This window comes from Pelecanus crispus, chromosome 2 (assembly GCF_030463565.1).
Source record: "Pelecanus crispus isolate bPelCri1 chromosome 2, bPelCri1.pri, whole genome shotgun sequence".
Classification (NCBI taxonomy): domain Eukaryota; kingdom Metazoa; phylum Chordata; class Aves; order Pelecaniformes; family Pelecanidae; genus Pelecanus; species Pelecanus crispus.
Genome location: NC_134644.1, coordinates 81,214,240 through 81,235,522, shown reverse-complemented (window position 1 = coordinate 81,235,522; position 21,283 = coordinate 81,214,240). Strand labels below are relative to the sequence as shown.

At 40.4% G+C, this 21,283-nt stretch overlaps 1 protein-coding gene across 1 annotated transcript in view; it reads left to right on the top strand.

The window, feature by feature from the left end:
* GMDS (GDP-mannose 4,6-dehydratase) overlaps positions 1-21,283 on the top strand; it is a 435,214-nt gene that overhangs the window by 348,760 nt on the left and 65,171 nt on the right. The window contains 2 exon segments of the mRNA XM_075705676.1: positions 4,344-4,462; positions 13,798-13,894. Of these exon segments, the coding sequence (XP_075561791.1) occupies positions 4,344-4,462; positions 13,798-13,894 (216 nt within the window).

The following is a 21,283-nucleotide window of genomic DNA, read 5'->3' as shown; positions in this document are numbered from 1 at the left end:
ATGGGGGTTTTGTTAGTCCAGCTTGGGTTTTCCCCTTCACTAGCCCAGGTGCAAACACTATGTAAGCAAAGAAATTTGGGCAGGGAGAAGACTGGTTCATGTTTTGGATATGTTGCTTGAAAATGGTGCTTACTATTGGCAGTGGTTTATATACAGAAAAGGGAAGAGGGGAAAGATGAAAGAGGAAAGATTTGGCAGAGGCTGTAGTTCAGGCATGCAGAACAGATATCCTAGTCCACATAATCATAAAAGTGTGTCCGCTTGCTAGACTTGCTACGTATCTCTCTCCAGTTAGGTTTCTGTCTTTAAATGTAAATGACATAGTATTGCCTTTAGACTTTGTGAGTCACTAGACCAGAGCCAAAAAGAGTTCAAATATGAATAATATGTTTTGTTACATTTGCCATTAAAGGAACAGTCTTATCCTAAGAGAGCTGAAGCCTGAATTGTTTCCATAGTAGTTTTTTCCTCCTTTTCAACATTTGCCCACATTTTGTTAACCGAGCAAAAAATTAGGGAGAGGGTGGCAGAACTAAACACAAGTAATTTCTTTACTTGCTGTCAGCCCATCCAAAAAAGCTTTTACAAAGAAATACAGCAAAATCCACGATTCTCCATTCCTGCACCAGAAAAAATCCTAAAATATATGACCTTGCGATGGTTAAAAGATAGCCAAGAGCCAAAGCTGGGCAATGTTTTTATCCCAGTTCAGCCATGTCATGGGTCATGTGGTTCAGCATGTGAACAGGAAGGTGAGAATGGGTGAACTTTTGCCTCAGTTGTGCAGTCCATCAGAGAATAAATGGAGCAAATCACTCTGCAGCTGTATCGGGAGGTGAACGGCTGAATACCTCTCACACAGAGGCCTTTGTGTTCTGGACATGATCTAGCATTATGATGGGACGCACTAGGCTGAGGCTTTGTAGCAATTACTAACCCATTATCACGCTAGAACATGAGATCATTTATCTTCTAATTCAGAGTGTCACCTGTTCTTCATTTGCCAGTCAATAACCATTAATTACTTTCAGTGGAAATTTAAACAAAGCTTTTCCCCTCTGTTAAAACCAGTAAGCCATTCAGTAATGACAAATAAACCTGGAGCTGTATCTCCCCCTTTCCTCTCAATCTCAGCTCGGAGTCTGGTACAATATGAACTCTTAAAGGAAATGCCTAGAAATTGATAGGTCAAGGGCCTTTATTAGTCTGATGTGGGGGGAAGCACATTCCTGGCACTTGCTGTAGGGAAAGCATATAGCTACTGCTTGTACACGGATTTCTTGTTGGTTGTCACGGGCTGTACCTGTGCAAATAAAGATTTGAATGCGGAGCTTGTTCAAAGATTTTTCTATCTTCTGGCTTGCCTTTGCATTTTTTTACGGACTGTTCATGCAGACCCATTCAAAGCAACAGTGTTCGGTTGCCTTCCTCAAAGCAAAACAGAACTATCACTTACTTTGTAATTTTTAACATGTTCATTTTTTTCATACCTGATTTGATTGAGGTAATTGTAAGTGTCAACAATTGTGAATGCCAGAAAAAATAAAAGAACCAGCAGTGATAGATTCTCAAGTAATCATTAATCTAAACATTCTTTCCTGGTAGGAGTTGAGGCAAAAATTTCTTTTAGCAATTTGTATCTGCATTGTTCGATCATTGCTAAGTTGATCCTGTGCAGTTTAAGTTGTATTTCTAAGACGGTGATTGCTTGCGCTTTGAAATGGTAGACAAGAGTCAATACATCCAAATGCATAAAACTTGGTGGGACCAATTGTTGAAGGCTGGGTTCTTTGTTAGCATTTTGTAGCTCTCTCCTTCAATCTAGTGCATGTTTTAGAGTGAAGAGAAACTTCCAACGCTATTTTATATTAATACACAAAATCAATGTGTAACTATTTTAAATACTCACTGGATTGTTGAATGTCTCAGCATAAGCACCTACACTAAAATTGTGTCCAATGAATTACAATACTGAGGTGTTTAAAAGTGGAGGGATGGCAAAAAATTATCATAAGCCTGATCCTTCTTCTACTTAGACATATTAATACTACTTCACAAAAGTGCATAGTAAATAACAGGTCCTTATGCTAATATTGCATATTCAGTCAACCTACGTGGCATTTAGGGGTGGGGGATAATTTTTACCAGTAAATGAGGCTTGGTTCTTACATCTCTGTCAGATGTAACTGACACTGCAGTGCTGCGTACATTTCAAACAGAGAAAGGCAAGATGTTGAATTCATTATGTACAGCAAACATCCACTAAAGTCAGGAGGAGAACCGCTATAAATTCTGACTCTGACTGACTGTCTAATCTTGGAAATCCTTCTTCACTCAAACAGTGCCTTCTCATATGAAGAAGCTTGTTTTCAGCTGGGCTGCTTAATGAAAGCTGAAGGTCTGTGAAATCGGGGACAAGTCTAGGAGAACCAGAACTATCAATTATTTATTTTAGACATTCCTTTTACCTTTCTGTGAAGGTGCTACTACTGTGAATCCTGCAAGCTTGTCCAGTTATGAAGAAACAGGAGTTAGTAATTTACAGCGACATCTCAAATCAGCAGGGAAACCCCAATGTTCCAAGAAAGTTCATATGAGAGATACAAGTTAAGACATCTCCTCCCCACAAGAGGAGTTTCATCAGCCAGTCGGGTATTTCTGCGTCATTGGCTAGGATGTTCAACCCTGGAAAGGAAAAATAAAGCTGCTGCCATTGTCCTGCCCAGCAGGTCATATCCCTAAAGCACAATTAATGTCAAGGACTTACACAGCAGTTGTCCAAAACCCAGCCTTCCATGCACGTTCAAGAAGCAAAAAGGTTCAAAAGGAAGATGTTAATAAAATCTTGTCAAAACTTTGGAAGATGCATAAAATGATAATCGAGAAGAAAAATTACTTGCAAATAGAACTATTTAAGTGGAATGTATCGCCTTGCTATGCTGAACACTGATTTATTAAGAATAGGGGGGGAAAAATTGAATATTTCAGGTGGTATTTACCAAGAGAAACTAAGCTGTCCCAAAGCTTTTATTAATCTGATTTGCAGAGTATCCACTACCATCAAGGGACCTACTAAAGTTGTTTTCTTTAAAGCTGATGTGAAGAGGTCAATGCAAATAGTGCTGTGGATTACACTGTGAGAAGATGACAGTCCTTTTTACCATATGGAGAGAAAGTTGAGTTATTTTGTTTTCCTTTTCTGGTTATTTATTAAATGAGGATCATGCCATACAGGTATTCCCTTTTCCTCTCCAAAGGAAATGAAGTGTTTACATCATTTTGATTGATCTAAAGTAATAATTATTCTGTCCGCCTACAGCTCCTAGGCAGTCAAATAGTCCAGTCACTAGAGCAGTGGCTTGCACATCAGAAAGCTGCAATGTACCTGCCGTGATACCTCAGACAAGTCACACGTGTCTTTGCGTGCCTCTTTTTCCATCTGCTTTCCTGCTTTCATGCTGACTTGGCTGGCCAGCCCTCTGAGATGGGGCTCATCCATCATTATTTGTTTGTGGGAGGGGACTCTGTGGAAGACATTGCTGTGGGAAGTAAACCTGCTCCCCTGAAATGCAAATATGTTGACAATCCCATGAAGCTTTGCTTCAAAACCTATTGCGATTTTTGCCACTGCGCAAATGGTTTTCTGAAAGAGTTGTTAATGGTTGTCTCACTTTTCTGTCACTGTTTTCTGTGTTCCTATGTCAGAAGAAAAAGTTTCTGCTATGGTGCTTTAATGTGTAACATTCAGCACATATTCAGCAGGAAAAACAGATTAATTTGGTCAAATACACTGTTGACTATTCTTAGCTACCTTTTTATTTATTTATTCCTACTTAAAATCTCATCCTAGCCAAAACAAATGTGACAGAAGAAAGAGCCAAAAGGACCCGTATTTTCATGATTCAATGTGTTTGACATCATTCTATAACAGACAGACAACAGCACTCTGGACTGAAACATTATAAAATTTTATTCTTTTCCCCATATCTATGTCAATTCATGCAGTGCTTTAAACAAGTGAATCCATGCTCTTGAGTACTAAACCAAGTCTCAGTGTTCAAAAGTAAACATATTAAAGTCTCCCCTGCAGAAACCCCTGCTGTGAAACAAATTGAAAATCAAATACAGCATTGTTTTCTATAATAAGAAATAATTGAACTCTTTTCAGAGTTGCACTGAAGTGGTTAATAGCCACCATGTTAGGAAAGTGCTAATTTCCCCAGCTTGTGGTATGTGTGTGTATGTGTCGTTATTTCCAAATCAAAAAAGCAGTAATATAATATAATGTACCAAAGAGGCCACTTACATGTGCACTGAATCTGACTTTGTTTGTCTTTCCGCAGGCCATGTGGTTGATGTTGCAAACGGATGAGCCCGAGGACTTTGTCATAGCCACTGGGGAGGTCCATAGTGTCCGTGAATTTGTGGAGAAGTCATTTAAGCACATTGGGAAAACCATTGTGTAAGTATGAACATGAGATAGCAGCCACGGCTTGAACATTTCTAGCCTGTTGCGTTTGCTGTGTTACAGAGTATTGTTTCTCTACATTCTTCATTTCTTCCCTTCACTTTCTAATTTTGTAACATGTAAGACCTTCTGGGCATGAATGACTGCCACAGTGGATATGTCTAGTGTTGCCCTCTAGATCAGAAGAAAAGAATGTAGGCTGGTACATCTTAATTTTTTATTCCAAGTCTTCATTCTCTGTTCTCCCATTCACTCCCCACCCTGGGGGACAAACGCCCCTCCAAAGGTACTAGTACCTGGGTGCTGTTCATCACCCTGCTGCAAAAGGGTTTTTTCTGCCTGATTCTCTGTTTTGTGGCCCCAGATCCCCACAGTCCTGCTCCCATCCTCTGTGATCTCAAGAGGTAACACCTGCCAACCCTGTTCTTTCCACGTGACAGCCCATCAGCCACACCACAAGGATTGTGTAGCAACCCACTCTACATTCCTATTAGCTCTTCTCCTACTAAGCCATAAAAATGTTGAGCAGTGGGTGCAGAATGTTTACAATGCATATTCCACATAGTTTGATTGAAAATACAAAATTCCTTCTCAAGGCCATATAATAAAACCAGGATGGCTTGGTGAGCGCTTTCTGTAATTTATATTTTTATTGTTTATTATTTTTTCAATTTCCCTCCTTCTGTATCTTCTCTGGGCCCCATGCATCAACATACCGATCTCAGCTGGAAAAGGGAGAGGAAAGCCACAGGCTCTTCCATGACGCTAGCGCCAGGGCTGTTCCTCAGGCCATCAAAGTCACTTGTGCAGCTGGTGAACTTTTGACAGGGCCAATAAGTTTTACTTGGGAACAAAAACTTGACAAATTCAATAAATATGCAGAAGTGCACAGATATATACAATATTATTTGAACAGCCAGTGGGTGGCTGGGGAGGTAATAACATTTTCTCCTCAATGAGTTTTTAGTCTGGTTTCAATTTTTGGCATCAACTTGCAGAAAAAAATCTGATGGGGGAGAGAGAGATTGTATAAACAGAATTTCTAGCCCAAAAGCTCAGTTTTGGGAATAAGTTTCTCTCTGTTTTTTTAGCATCTCTTGATAGTGAGATGTCCGTGTATGATCACACATTGTCCTATATGCCTTAACAGTAGTGAGGTTGGACAGGGTAAAGGGGAGGCAGCAGGGACTCTAGTAGTTGCTTTGTCTTTTTTATTTTTTCTCCTTTTTCTATACTTTTGCTTCTTGTGTTTATAAGCTAATTCTCCCTAGTAAGCATTGATACCAATATGCTGTGGATTCAGTTGCTTCATATAAGAATTTTTTTGATTTTCAGAACTATTTTGTCCCTGTCTAGTGTTGTTTGCAAAAGCAAGAATGGATGTTTGGTGAACAACTTTTTTTTTTAAATTTTGATTACCTAAATTAGAAACTGAAACATATAGGTCAGTACCTAGCTGAACGTCTTTATTTGCAGAGGTTCTTAACATCGCAGTTTCTTTTGATGTCAATAAATTCACTCATTAGTTTAAAATTAAACTCCCAGCTTTGGTGTTGGCCTAAGAAGTGTCAGCATTTCCCAAGACTGACAAATCAGCATGTGTTTTTCAGAAAGCAAATTAAACCCTTGAGAAAACCTAAAGAAAAGAACAATTACAGAAATAAAAGTGAAAGTACTTTTATGAATAGCTTCTGTTACAGAGAGGATGTTAAAGGCTTACTTTAGATTTACTTGGTCCTAATACACAAAATTTTGTATCCCATTTGTTTCATTTTTTGCTCACATATGGCTCCTTATGGTGGACTGCATATCATTCATGTTGGTGATTACTGAGGTCAGTGTTTGGATTGAATCAATCAGTCACAAGTTTTTCTCTCAGAGAAACATTACAGTATGACTCCAAGTGATGAGGTAGGGCAGATATTTTGTGTGTACAAAGGCATAATGGCATTTTTTTTTTTACTAATCAATAAAAGTAATTTTCAAAAATTGTATAAGAATTCACATGACATCTAGTGACATGGATTTTTAGGAACCTAAATTGCTTTAGAAATGGGGCTTGGGCCGCTAATCCCCGGGGCTCTTCTGAAATTTTTCTTCACCGTGGATAAGTTACTAATTCCTTGAGCCATTTACAGGTGATCTATAAATAGCTATACATATGGGGACTGAGATGACATTTTAAGTGCTAATGACAACTTTGTTGCTAATCATTGTGACAGTGGTGTAATTCTGATCATTTTAGATATAGTCTAGCCAGATAAACCAGTCATTCGTTCCCCCTACTCCCAGGGTGGGGGTAGTGTCACAGTAGACCCACTACTCATCCTGTAGCCATCGTTCATCTTTCAAATTGCACTAGATGTAAAATATTTCTCAGGATTTGGAAAGTTTTGTTAAGAACCTCCATAATTTTTCTAGGTGTCAGCCTGGCCCATGCTTTTGCAGCACAGACATGCTTTCTCCTTACCCTTGCTGGCTTCTTGGCCGGCCAGCTGGTAACCTCTCACATTCTTTGAAACACCCAAGGGCTTTCTACTCTCACCTCCTCCAGTTTGAATATATCTTCTTCAGGGAGTAGCCTGGCAGCAAAATCCTCCCTTTTAGCATTGTGGGACCCCACTGGTGAGTCCCATTGATATGTTTCTGTACAATTTATGAGGCACCTAAGAACCAGCACACCAGAGTGCAGTTGCTAAATGAGTTCCTGTGAGGATGGATGCTTTCTTCCTATCTCCCTTCCTCAAAGTTTTGATGACTTGTTTTGTTGTTTGGGGTTTTTTTTACAGAGTTGCAGGTATTATGAAATTTTGCAATCTCAAAAACTTATCTGGGAAACTTCCAGCAGCCCTTCCCACTGCTGTAAGTGATGGTACAGCTTCCCAGTATTGCTGTACAATGCGCCTTTCAGAATTGATGGAATGTTGGAGTAAATGGCCAGGAGGGATGTCATGGCAAGCAGCAGTTGGCAGAGCTCATAGCGCATCTGAGAACATAGGACACGTGTGCAGGGGCTCTTAACCATCCCTATTTTGTGCTTTGGCAGGGAAAGTTGCAAATGTAACAAAGCCTTAGCTGTCACTCTTGATATTGCAATACAGAATAGGAAGAAATGCAATCCTGGCTACCCCATCAACCAACATAAAATATTTATTTTATTTTTTTAGTTTTTTGTCTTCCTAACAATTCACATTAACTTATACAGCTGAAAATCCAGGACAGCCTAAAAAGTCTTTCCAAGAAGATAACATAATATTCTGTCATAGCCAGTCATTAGCACATGTCAGGACTATGTCTTCCAGCCAAAATAAGAAAGAGAGAAACTTTACTACATTTTTGTAACTAATGAAATGTACAGCTGCAATAAGACTGATTCTCTCTCTGAAATTGACTGTAAAGTGTACACAGAGGTTTATGTACCTTGTGTGGTTTTTTTTCTTCTAACATTTCTTTTTCAAGGGAGAAATTTCACATTATATTTATATAGTCCTCTGAATCATTCAAATTCAGTCCTTTGTACTAACAGGAAAGCCTCAGAGCTACAAATATTTTCCCCCTGTAAGGATTACACTTTTTTTCTTTTACTTTCCCTTCTACTTATTACTAATTAAGTAGTACTTGGGGGAAACACTTCCCGCCTATAATTTGAACTACAGCAGGGTAAACGAAACAGGCAAACGCTTGTCTTGACTAATTTTCTGTCATTAATCTTATTAAATTAGAACAGGATTGCAAAGATAGCCTGAAACCACTACAGCACTCAGAGCTCTTTGCAGAGTGCTAGAAAGACTGCTGTCTGCAAATGTGGCAAGAAAAAAAAGAAAAGGAAAAAAAAGGAAAAAACTGTTCAAGCAGTGGAAAGATTTATTGTGGGTTTTATTAATATAAAAATACATGCACATTTGTTACAGAAATATTCATTGCTTCCAGGATCAGAATTAATTCAGTAAAAACGAATATTTTACTCTAGTCATTTGGCTCTACATACAAATTTTATCTTAACTAACATGCCAGTTGGTCTTATAAAAGATCACCCTAAAAAGGGGAAGTTTGCAGATAAGCTATAAGGTCTAATGAGGTGAACTACTAGCAGAAGTGGAGCAGTGGCCCCTTCAGTGACAGTGAAGGTTGAACTGAGATTGAACTGAGGGAGGAGGGTTTTTCTGGTTTGTTGGTGGGTTTTGTTTTGGTTTTTTTTTTTCTTTTTACCTTAAAATGGAAGGTTAGGTTGCAGAAACACATGAGATTTGAAGATTTGCTGTAAGAATGGAAAGCCAACAATACGTTAGTAATGGTGCTGTGGGGATGTGGAAGAGGAGCCATCAAAATCCATCATCAAAACAGCTGCTGTTTCCAGGTCTGGCTTTTGCCCACCAAAAGTTGCTGGCTGGCCAGTGCTATGTGTTGTATTTAACAGCTCAAGAAAATCAGAAGCTTTCAGATGAGGAGGAAGGGAACAGAATCTCATACAGAAATTGGAGGTGTTTTGAAGAGTGATAGTTGAAAGTAACCCAGCCAGGTCGGTGAAAAATGCTGGCCTGGGTGAACCTACACGAGCAAGACTGCACAACTTCTATCACCATTCTCACTGTAGAGCATATGTTTTAGGAGGGCATTTAACCCCCCTCAGCTGGAGAATTAACTCATCCAGCTGAGCAGGCTTTTATGACTTTCTTATTGATGCAAGGTTTTACATGTAGGCAGACCTAATAACTGTTCCAGAATTCAAATTAAGGTTTGAAGACTGTAACAATTTAATGGTCTGATTTCATACCTTCATAGAGGTAGGAGAGTTTCTCCTGTAGGAAGACTGGGTGAGAATTAAATGTGTTGTTTCATGGGAAATTCCAGATTCACACACCACACCCCCCCCCAAATGAAATGAAAATAATTCTTACAAATGCAGTTTGGAAAAATATCTGATTTCAGGTCAGCTGGACTGCTTTGTTTCTCTTCTAACCTCCTTGTAAAGAAAGAGTAACTTTAAAAAAATATTGAAACCCATTATGAAAGAAAAAAGAAAAACCACATTTTTCCATTCTGATAATGTGAAAGCAACTTTTTTATATATTATTAATATAATTTTGTTCAGATTCTCAGTAATGGAACTTACTTGAAACTAAAACTTTTCATTCCAGAATGTTTTGATTTTCACAGAAGCATTAATATTCTTGGAGAAAAAATTTTCTTCTCAACACCAACTTTCACAACTTGGAGTAAAGGGATAAGAGCTTCAAAAGATTTCCAATGAACTGAAAAAAAAAAAAGAAACCAAAATATAAGGAGCCTAGCATGTATTCTTTTTTAAAGTCTCGAATGTGGGGAGTCACAATTTAGATTTTTGAAACTTGAGCTTGACAATGCTGGGAATATAATAACAACAATAACATAGTTTTAGCTGTGTTCTTTTAGTGAACGAACACTGAAGACCTGATTCATCAGAGCATTTGAAAAAAAATTTTAAGTACATCCCTCTATGGTAGCATACTTGTTCTTTAGATTTAAGCACAAGATTGTGGTTAAGCAATCACTACATCCTTGATTGCTTTGATGCATCAGAGCTGCTGGCAAGGTTGGTGGTTGACTTTGTGGCAAAGGAATATATGAAGAGTCATATTTAAAGTTTTCCTACAAAAGATTACTTCCAGAAGACATTAGTGGTCTATTATATGGTGTCAGTTCTGCTGTTTGTAAAGTGCCAGGACAGAATGAAGTGCTTTGGCTTGATTGTGTCTGTAGCAGCAATCAGGCCACAAATCTGAGAAGACTACACAAATGGGATCTCGTATTAGCTGTGGAGGAAGAGCAAAATTTTCCTAAAATTTTGTTTTTAATTAATTTATTGTTCATTTTTGAATGTGAAATTCCTGTCGGCATGTATTTAATTTAAAAGGTGTATGTGATAGTTTTATTTTCCGTAAAGAGGCTGAGTAGCCGTAGCAACTGGTGGTTTTGAATATTTTTTAAAATGCTATCAGTTCTGTTTCTATGTAAAGATCAAGGAAGGAGGTAAGTGCACATACTTGTTCAGTTTATCTGTGCTTTTGTGAAAGGTTTCATTTTTAGTTGATTTCTTCACCACCTCAAAAATAGATGCACTTTGCCTTGTTTGCTTCTCAGTTACAGCCATTCGGACCATTTGGTCCATTGCAGTGCTACTCCCACACCCCCTCGATTATCCTGGCTCCCCTGTGTCCTTCCCAGACCATGTCACACCCCACTGGGTGGATACCCCAGCTCTTCGTCCTCAGAAAATCCTCTATATCTGTGGTTGTTTTTATAGCTTGAAGCTTGCTCTCTTAATGAATAGTTATAGGAAATGAAAAATAATTGGAATCTCTAGAGTTGAAGAGGAAAAGAAACATTCACCACCGCTGATAATAAGTATTATAACAGTAGTGGTCTGCAGATATGGGATTAGCCTTAAATTAAATGCGGCCCATTCCTCTGTAAATCCCGAGTGTAAAAGCTCTTGAGGTGAAGAATCTTTTAAATAAATAAACTTGCACATGCATTTGAAATGTGATTAGCTTAGTTTTATGGAAATTTCTGAGGTCGGTGATAGAGTTGACAACGACTATTGTCCTAAGCAATCCCAAAGCACCCATCTCCAACAGCGAGGCACTCAACGCGGCAGCGTAGATGCAGAGGACATCAAACCCGCTTTGTCAGTAGCAGACACTTGGTCTTGTGCATCCTTCTCCAGGCGCAGAGCATTCTGGCGTATGGCTGATGTCATCAGCCATGAGAGCAAACCCATCCTCTGCTTCAGTGAGAAGGTAAAGCTCCCCAGTATGGGGCAGGCAATGGTCTTGCTGTAGAGGCTCGTTGCCTACAGGCTCTAGGACCAGCATTTTGTGAAAAGCCTACACTAGGCCAGCAGGTGCCTGTCTGGAAGCCCTGGGCTTTGACACCAGCTGGGGTTTGGAGGGGATCCAAACCCCATCCTCTGTAAATTTAGCCCAGCCCTGACTAGCCATACTTTCTTTAGCCGGGGATATTTTGCATTTCCCCCAACTTACACAAGACTGTTTTCTTGCCTGCTTGGGCATCCGCCCTAAGGAGCAGAAAGCTGGGTAGTCCTTGTAGCTGGAGCTATCTAAAACCACAGCAACATGAGGGTTCCCCATGCTTCTTCCACCATGCTCATGCTTCAGGATAATCTGGCATTATGTTTTCCAGTTAACAATTCTGACTGCAATTTGACTGTAAACTAAGGAGGGGTTTGGTGGGTTTTTTTTTTTCCTTCCCTTGTGGTTGGAGGAAGAGGTGGGGGGAGTTGGTTAGCGAAATGGATGTCTTGCTCCTGGTGTCAGGCTGGCCCCTGCGCAATCCCTTTTATCAGCAGTATGGTGTCCCCAGCTGTGAGCGCCAAGGTGCCAGGAGTAATTTGAAGTGCAGCTATCAAATGCTACTTTGTTCACAATGAGAAGTACTTTTTTTTTTCCTTGTGAACTTTTCACATTACTGGGCTGAACAAAACGGGTGGAGATTTCTTCTTAAGCTATTTGTATTGTTATATAACTTTGATAGCGACATTAAGTGAGTCTTTACTGGCTTGGCCGAGCCTTCTGGAGCCTGTTGGGTGTTAAATGGGGTTCTCTGCTCAGTGACCTCCAACAACAACTGACGTCTCCTGATCTAAGCGCTTCCTGTTGTTTTACTGGTGACGGTTAGTTTTCTATTAAGCTCATTTGAGTCCTGCACATTTTTACCCTCTGCCCTTTAACGGGAGGGACTAATGTTAGTTTTGGCTTCTGAATGAAAACTTTGCAGTTCAGGCTTCAAACAGAGCAACTGCAAAAAAGAAAGAAAGAAAGAAAGAAAATTTAAATTATAAATCATTTTTAGCATCATGGCATGACTATTAACAGCTGACTTCACTGTGGCTATTATCTGTTGGAAATTATTTCAATGTGAAGTGTTCCCAGTATCAAGCACCCTACAGGCTTTGCTAGTCATCCAAAAGTCATGAGTTGTGCTTAAAAAATCGTGGGATTTAAAAACTAGTAATAATGCATATTTGGTATTTCCTTCTGCCTTTCAGTGTTTTAACCTTCATGAGTGCACAGAGGTCACATTTTCAGACTCTCCTCCTTAGCCCTCAGGGCTAGAAACTCAAAAATGAAGGCTGAGATTGTCAAAGAATTAAATTCTTCAAGGAGCTTCAGGGGGGCAGGGGAGCAAGGAGAAATCAAATCTGTGACAAAATCCCAAGAGCTGGCAGTACAATTAGTAAGTGAGAGGCAAGAGGCGCTTTTCTTTCATTGCTGGTGGCTGAGGCTAAATAGTCTAAATCACAGTGCTGATTTAAATTACATAGATTTTACTTAAACACAAAAAAAGTAAAGGATTTCATCACTACACGTTTATACCAGGCTGGTTCAGAGCCCCATGATACATACTGAGAGGCAAAAAGCAAAGAGAGGATAGAGTTTCAGTCATAACTCTGGATTTTGTACATTCAATGGATTAGGTTTGATGCACCAATGTATGTTCCTACATGTGTCATCTGAAGCATTTTTTTTTTGAGGGACAGCATTGTCCTCAGGCTTCCAGGCTGCCGGCTGGCCTCTCCAAAGGCAGAGCTAGTCACCCGCCAAACCGTTCCTCTTCTGCTGCTCCTGAAATTTTAGACCAGGATAGTTGCTAACAAAATAGTTCACAGCGCAACCAGATCACATAAACTACAGCAAATTGCAAGCTGTTCAACACATATGAAACTAATTTGGACAAAGTAGCTGACTTTCAGCTCACAGGTAGTAAGTACTGTTTACAGTACATGTATGTGAAGTGCCATGTTGAGCTAGGACTGAAAACTTAAGAACTGTTTTTGTTTTGGTTTTCCTAGTTAAGCACAAATTAAATTATGCAGCTTAATGCTATTCAAACAGAGCATCACGTCCATAAAATTAACAGATTAAAGAGTTCCTGAAAGTATTGGCCAAAATACAAGAATTAAAAATATTTTGAGAAAACAACTTTGAACCAATCCACAAATGAAAAACCTCACTGTCATATTTATTTGCAGATACATGAGACATTCTGAAAGCAGGACGTTTTATTTTTCCCTAGCATTATGTGTTTAATTTGGAAGTCCTGTATTTTAGACCTTCCACTGAATCAAAAACCAAAACAAAGAGACTTCAAAAGCCATTGTTGCTCCATTCAAGTCTAAACTCTGCCTTTGTTCCTATAGCTAATGAGTTTATACTGTCCTGCAGGGAGAATTGACACCAGCCTCAAGTAAATGAAAGCAGGCCAAATGTTGGCCAAGATCAGAGCACTAAAGTAATTATGGGTTGATTAAATGTTTATCTTCTTTACAGGTGGGAAGGGAAGAATGAAAATGAAGTCGGACGATGCAAAGAGACTGGCAAGATTCATGTGACAGTCAATCACAAGTACTACAGGCCAACTGAAGTGGTAAGAAAATGCCCCCTCTTAGCTTTGCAAATGAATAATCCAATCACTCAGCCAATAAATTGCTGCATTTGGCCAGCAGTCTGTGAAAACGGCTTAATTGCACTCCTGCTGCCAGCTTTTAGAGCTCTAAATTAGCCTGCTTGTTGGCCCCCTCACAGCCAACTACCTGGGAACAAGCAAGCAAGCAAAAGCAGGCAGGCAGGCAGGCAAGCAGCACTGCCCAGGAGGAGCGGGTTTGCTGTCACAGAGTTGCTACTCTGCTTTGGTCACCCTCTCTGAATGGGAGAGGGGATGCTTAGAGGAGTGAAACATCACCTTATGGGAAACAAAACAAAGTGTAAAACACCTTGTTGTTCCTCCTGGTCTCAAGTGGGTATGTGGTCATCTCTCCTCCAGCTGCAAGAAGGGAAAGCAGAGGAAGGTGGGCACTAGTGGGCTTGATTTTTAAAGTACGTCCTTCTGTGTTCTCATGACAGTGTTTCAACTCCATCCAGTGAGTATTCCCTGTTCAGCTTAGATCTTTGTAACTGTGGGTACCACAAAATGCCCGTTTTAGAAGTGCAAGTGTGCTTTGTTTTCTTGGGTGCTTTGCAGGGTTCCAGTCAGTAAACGCTCATTTGCAGAACACATCTTCATTCCCAGGAATGCCTCAGTGAAGTCTGCTGGGGGTGCTCAACCAGCACATGCTGCCAGTGGGACCGAGCCGCTAACCTCTGTGCTCAAATCGTGTAATGAGCATGCTAGGAGAGGAAAAAAACCCCATTATATCTAAGTCAGGCAGGATGGTGGCAACGCACAGAGATGGTACAGGACGAAGCCTGGTTTCTGGACACAGGGAACAATAGCCCCAATTGTGCGATGTGGGAGTGGGTGTGCCCAGGAGAGGATGTTCTCATCTCCTGGGGAGGGTGATACGAGCCCCGCCGGCTGCTGACGCAGCATCATTCCGTCCGTTCAGAAGTGCTGGCTTCAGCTGCCTGATTCAAGCATGGTGTGATGAGAGCACGTTTGTCTTGAGACGGATTGCAGGGTGGCAGTGGGGAGCTGCGTGTGTGCAAGTGGGCATGGGTTCCAAAGCAGAAATTCAGAGGGGAATAGAGACTTTCATGTTATGCAAAAAAGGGCTGGGCCCATGTATCAGAATCAAATGCTAGGAAGTCATTAAGCGCTGTCCATCATTCTGTGCTTTGGTAAGGTGTCAGGATGATAAGGAGGACACACAGACAAAAGGGACTTGCCAAACAGGAAAGGGACACTTGACCCAACAAGTCTGTGCTTTATGAGACCCACTTTCCGGCTTTGTCATACCTCTTAGTAACAAGTACATATTCACTCCTCAAAATTCACGGGTAGTATGTAGCTATTCTGAAGCCCTTGCTGTAGTTCCACCTTATTCATGTGCTCAGGCATTTTCTGCTGAAATAGTAGTGCCCATGGTCTCCTCTCTGTCTTTATTGGTCTCCTTTTGGGAACACGATTTCTGGATTTTAAATTCAGCTTACTATATGCTTGTCCATTTGGGGACAGTGCATAAGCACAGGTCCCTCAGAAATGCTTGTGCAATTTCTGGTGGTCCATACATGAGTATAGGGATATATTCAAATAGAGAGTGGAATGTGGCCTTGAAATAGCACTGCATATAAACTCAGTAGACATCTGATGTTTATATGAAATTATCTGGTCTGTTGTAGGCCACCTTCCCTTGGGCTCCATCTCTATCTTCCCCTGCCCCCATCTTGCCTTGCATTTAACACGGTCCCTACTTGGTTCCTGTGGAACCCAAGAAGGCTGTGAAGCTGCTCAAGCATGATCAAGGTAGAAGCACAAAATGGGTTTTGAAGTACCTTTGTCTTAAGGAATATGCAGAAGAACTGTGAGCAAACTCCTCTATGCAGAGATGCGGCATCCACTTCTTGCAATCAGAATTTCCTTTTTAGAGCATTTGGATAGGTACCCAGAATCACATTAATTTTTTTTAATTCTGATTTTATTTTCATTCCTTATCAAAGGCAGGGAAACTTCTGTTTGCTTCAGTCAGGGATTGCATCTGTGCAGTTCCAAAATGCCAGACCAAAATCCAATCCATAGTAAGAAAGCAAGGAAAAACAATGAGAGAACTGGAACAGACCGATGACACATGTCCCCTCCCACCATCCTCACCAAGACCGGTGAAGGCAAGAAAGCCTCAGGTTTACATTTTGGAAGGAGGCTTAGCCAGATCAGTTAACAGAAATTCTGCTGTTGAATCCTGGCTGACGCAGAAAATCTGATGTTCACATGCTCATGTCTTATTTGGAAAAGTTTTTGTCTGTCTATCTCTCTAAAATTTAACATGGTATTCTGGAAAGTGAAAATAAATATCATTTAATCTTGTGTACAGTCAGTTCTGACAGTGCCAATACATTCATTTGAAAACACATTTGTTTTCTTCAGTTAGTGATCCCTGGGGTCAAGGCTTCCCATTGAAAAGCTTAGCTGTACTGAAGAAGAAACCTTGAAATGTGAGACTGTCTTCTGGTCAAACTAAGTAGACCCTTTGAATGCCTTGACTCTAAATCTCTTCACTCTGCTTTTGACTGCTTTGGGGCCCCCTGATATTTACTGGCCTTGGGAATTGTTCCTGTTAATGCTTCTAATGCCTGTCTCTCTCCTTCCCTCCTTGCATCTCACCAACTACAAACCTATCCATATAATTTCTTTTGGCTTTTATCGAATTCCTATCAGTATCTTTTCCAACCCTTTTTTAATTGTATTTGGAGACTCTAACCTGCTGCAGGGATTGAGGGAAAATGATTACTTCTGCCTTTCTTAAAATCAACACAGTTTTCACCAGAGTTTCATGACAAGTTTACTTTTTATACTGAACTTGGTACACTATGAAAGGTGCTTTCATGCATTTTGCAGGTTTTTTTAGCACATGGCTAGTAAGGTCATACTTTACATCCATTTGCTGCCCTAGGCATGTAAAGATAAGTTTCCACTACAGTTTACTCACCTGTAAAATGTAGACACCTCAGCAATTATCTCACTAGTCTTTTCTACTTTTGTTACAACCAGAATGTTCATTTTGTACATAGGCAACTTAGTCTGCACTTGGATTTAAGTAATCTATTTGGTATTCACAAAAATAATATTAAAATTAATTTTAAATTTATTTTAAAAGTTAAAACTGAAGTTTAATGAGCCACCTCAGTCAGCTAGAAACTAGCAGCCCTGCAGCACGGGATGTCGGAAGTATCAGGTCTCTCAACCCCTGAAGTTGGGTAATTTTTAAAGAATTAGGGCCTGTCTTTAATTTTCTTATCTTTCAGCAAGATAATTACTATTAATTTGTATGCAGAAATTTCCCTCCAAGAATTGCAAAATTGCTTCTAATCAAATTATACCCATTAAGGTGTTTGAGTAAAATTGCCTCTATTATTTTTGCATGGCAGATATTAAGCTAACAGTTCTATAGGAGCTTGCTTCATTTCATTGCCTTTTCCTGCAACAATGGAGATTAACTCCAGGTCTCACTGGGCTGTCCTGTCATCACAGGACTTAAGATGTATATATCTCTTAGTTAGGAGTTTATGTTACTTTTTAAAAGGGAAAAAAAAGAAACCTTTCAACCATATGTAAATGTTGTTTTTTCTCTGAATCTAATACTCTGCATGAGTTACAGGGAATTCTTCCTCTTCCCTCCCACCTGTTTCTGCAGTTGTCCTACAGCTTGCCTAGGATAAGAACTGCAGGTTGTATTCGTGCATCACATTTGTTATGGGCTGGCATGGCTGTAACTCTGAGGATGTACATACATCAATGCAAATTTGCTTCCTTTAAGCAAGCCTGGAAACTCTGTCACAATGTGATGCTAATATTTAAGCAGTCATCTGGCCTCTTATTATTCTTCTTCAAAGGAAAAAAGGCATGCTAACTTGCTAACTTCTTCGTTTTGTTATACGCCTTAAGCAATTAAGCATTTTTCTCCCAGTCCATTCTAGTACTGATATAAATGAAACTCTATGTAATGGTTAGGAGAAAAAATTCAGGGCAGTGTCAAAAGATGCTTCATCCTCCTGGAATTGTTTCTTTAAAACTGCTCTTCCTAACTCCTAAGAAGTTCTGTATCCCCCTTACCAGGTTGTTTAGTTTCCAAAGGATTGTTTGTTGTATCTAAGTATCTACAGATAGATAGATAAAAGACATTTCCCAAGTCTTCTATGCACTGCTTACGCTAAACTTTACATCTTTACTTAACTGCATTTGGCCTCAGTTGCCCTTTTTCCTCCTTGGAATTAAGCAGAACAGCTTTAAATTTCAGTCTCTTCAGATGTTTTTTAAAAATTCAGCTCTATGTTTCCCATGTTTCATAGGATTCCAGTAAAAATTCCTTGGGGCATATCACATTCTCCCAAAGTCAGCTTTCTTAAAGTCAAAAACATTTCTGAACTCCTCTAAGTGTTCCTGCCCTAAAGAGCATTTAGAGTCTAATGAAACCATGATCACAAAACCCTAAATGCCCTGCACTTCCACTTTAGTTTTCATACAAGCTTCATTTCCTACTCTTAAGTTCAGAGCCGCCTGTGACTGTAAACTGCTCAGATGTCTGCACAAGGAAACACGTGCTTCCCTTCCTCAAGGATCTTTTTGCTCATCAATGTCAATATGTGGCCTGTATTAATACTCAAGAAAATGAAATGGGAACATTCAAGGAAGAATAATCTTCAGATGATTTTCCTGTCTATTTTCCTCTCTAGCAACCAGGTAAAGACGTTGCAAGTTGTCATAGTTCTGACAGTCTTCTCTTATCTGCTTTTTTTTCCTCCTTGTTCTGAAAATGTATGTCAACATCTGAAAACTACTGCCTCAGTAAATGATTACCTCTGTTGTTCTTAATTATCCTCCAAGCTGACTTTGCTGCTGTGTCAGCCAAAATGTTTATATCTTTCCTTACTTCAATCTCAACATTATCTCTGCATTGCTTTGCCACCCTCTTCCTTTTATTTGTCCCTCCTGCTAATAACACCTGCACTAGATTTTTGTTTGTTTGTTTGTTTTAGTTAAGGCCTCACATATCAGGCATTTCGGAGGTATCTCTGAAAACATACATGCCAAATTCAGCCAAGTAAAATAATGATTAGTAGTAACTTGCCTCTGTATAGCATCCACAAGGCACTGAGCACTTAACATATTTTAAATATTTCCCAACAAGCATGTGAAAAAGGTTTAAAAAAAAAATAGCATTGCTGTGTTTCTGCTTCTGAAATACATGTATGGCAGAGCAGACAGCCTACACTACTTGAGTGAGATCATGAGCCGGTGGCAAAGTTAGGAGGAGAGCCTGATGGCATTGTGCTCTACTGCCATTCCTAGTGGACACAACCATCCCTCTATAGGTAGCTTTCTACTTTTTTTTTTTTTATCTCACCCTGATTTTGTTCATCTTAGTTGTTCCTTAGAAGATAGGAAGATCATTTTTGCTATCAGGTTTTCCTCACAATATGTCACCAAACCTGAGAAGCTTCAGCAGGCTCGTGTCCGGTCTTGCTCACTGTCTTGTTTAATCCTCTTAACACGCTCTTAGCAAGAGCCCTAGCTTACCTCCTTTTATCTGGGAGCAGATACCTAATATGTACCCCTCCAACACTCCCGCACACATTTCTGACTTTTTGCTTCATAACTAGCTCATTACATCAGTTAGACAGGCACATCCAGTAAAGGAATCCCTCGGGACACCACTGTTTGCAGTCCTCATATGCCGTGCTTTACTCGGTTGCTTCTCTTTGCGTCATCCTGCTCCTCCTCTGCTGTGCCTCCAACAACATATTTCTCTGGCAATTTCTACAGCTGGCTCTGTTCCCCTTCCTCCTTCACCATCTCTTTCCCTGCTGTCATTTCTTAGATTTTGAAACCAGCCATATGTCATCTGTGACCTTCACATCTTCATTTATCTTCCTGAGGACATCAGCCTGTCTCTCTGAGTCTGCTTTCTGATCCCCTAATACCACAACTGTCCAACAAGACTAGCCAGAGGAGGAAAGTGTCCTTATCTCCTGGGGTCTAAGTTGGAGTGCTTTTGCACCCTGGGTGTTGCACCATATGTTCATTTACAAGATTAGTATTTTTTCTTCGGAAATGTTCAGACTAGCTGAAGAAATCTCTGACTGACTTTGGGCAAAGCAATTTTCCACTCTGGGTGGGTAAAGAAATTGCAATCCCATTGAAAAGGTAGTGTGTAAAGATAAAGCTGTCATCCAGGCAGAAGGGTTGGTGGTTTTAATGCATTGCTCATTTTTCTAAATGCTGTTGACACATAGCAATTAGTGGCAATCTTGGACGTGACAGATCCAGGCTCAACTCCTGAAAACAGATTTTTAAATTAAACTTAGGTGACTGGAGGATTAAGGCTGAGGGAGAGGTGAATGAGGATAGAAGGCTGTTTACCTCCTTAATTAGGCCCTGATTCAGCCAAGCATCCAAGCAAGTGCTTCACTTCAAGGGCATGAATAGTTAATAGGGACAGTTTCCATACTCGGAGCTAAGAGTGTGCTTACGTGCATTGCTGCATCTTAATATGAAGCAAAGCAATTCATCTGTGATGGGAACTGAGATGGCCAGCCCAAACATTTGTGGGAACTCAGGACGTGCCAGCTGATTATTCTTGTTTGCCTGCCCCATTGTACGCGAGCAGAGTAGTTGGGAACAGAGATGCTGAAATAGCTCAAGACAGTTTCTTTAGACAGGTTCTCTTAGGGTGGCTTTGCAGGCAAGAAGGATTAGACCAAGTTCATGCAGTTTGTAATCAACTGCTCCTGCAATGACGTTTCCTGCCTGTAATTATTCTTTGCCTTCCTGGCAGTGGGGGGTCTTATTGCCACCTCTTCACTTATTCATGTTTATTCATGCACAGAAAGTCTTTCTTTATCTCATCTCTTATCCCCTTGCCCCCCCTCCCCTTCTCTTGGCCTGCCATTTGGCCGCCTCCTCCCCCTTGTTATCTCTGTCTGTTGTCTCACCCTCATTTGGACCATCCCTTGTTTTCTTATCACTGCCTGTCCTCTGTGTGTCCCATACAAACACTCCCTGTGCTCCAGCAGATGTGGGAAATGCAAGGCCTCTGAAGGGAATTCAAGGGAGGGAGAAAGCCTGGAGTAGGCAAAAGACATAACAGAAGTCCAGGCTCAGGCAGCACCAAAGACACATTTGTCACAACTGCCAAGTATTCCCTCCTGCCAACAGTCTCCACCACCTACAGCCTATTCCCCATTTCCTACATGAGATCAGACATTCAGAAGAGCTGAACTGTGGTTCAGACTACAGTTTGGAGTGCCCACTGAGACTGGAGTACTGGCAGAGTGGCTCAGCACAAAACCGTTCCCACCAGGGCTTTCTAAAGACCTTGGTGTC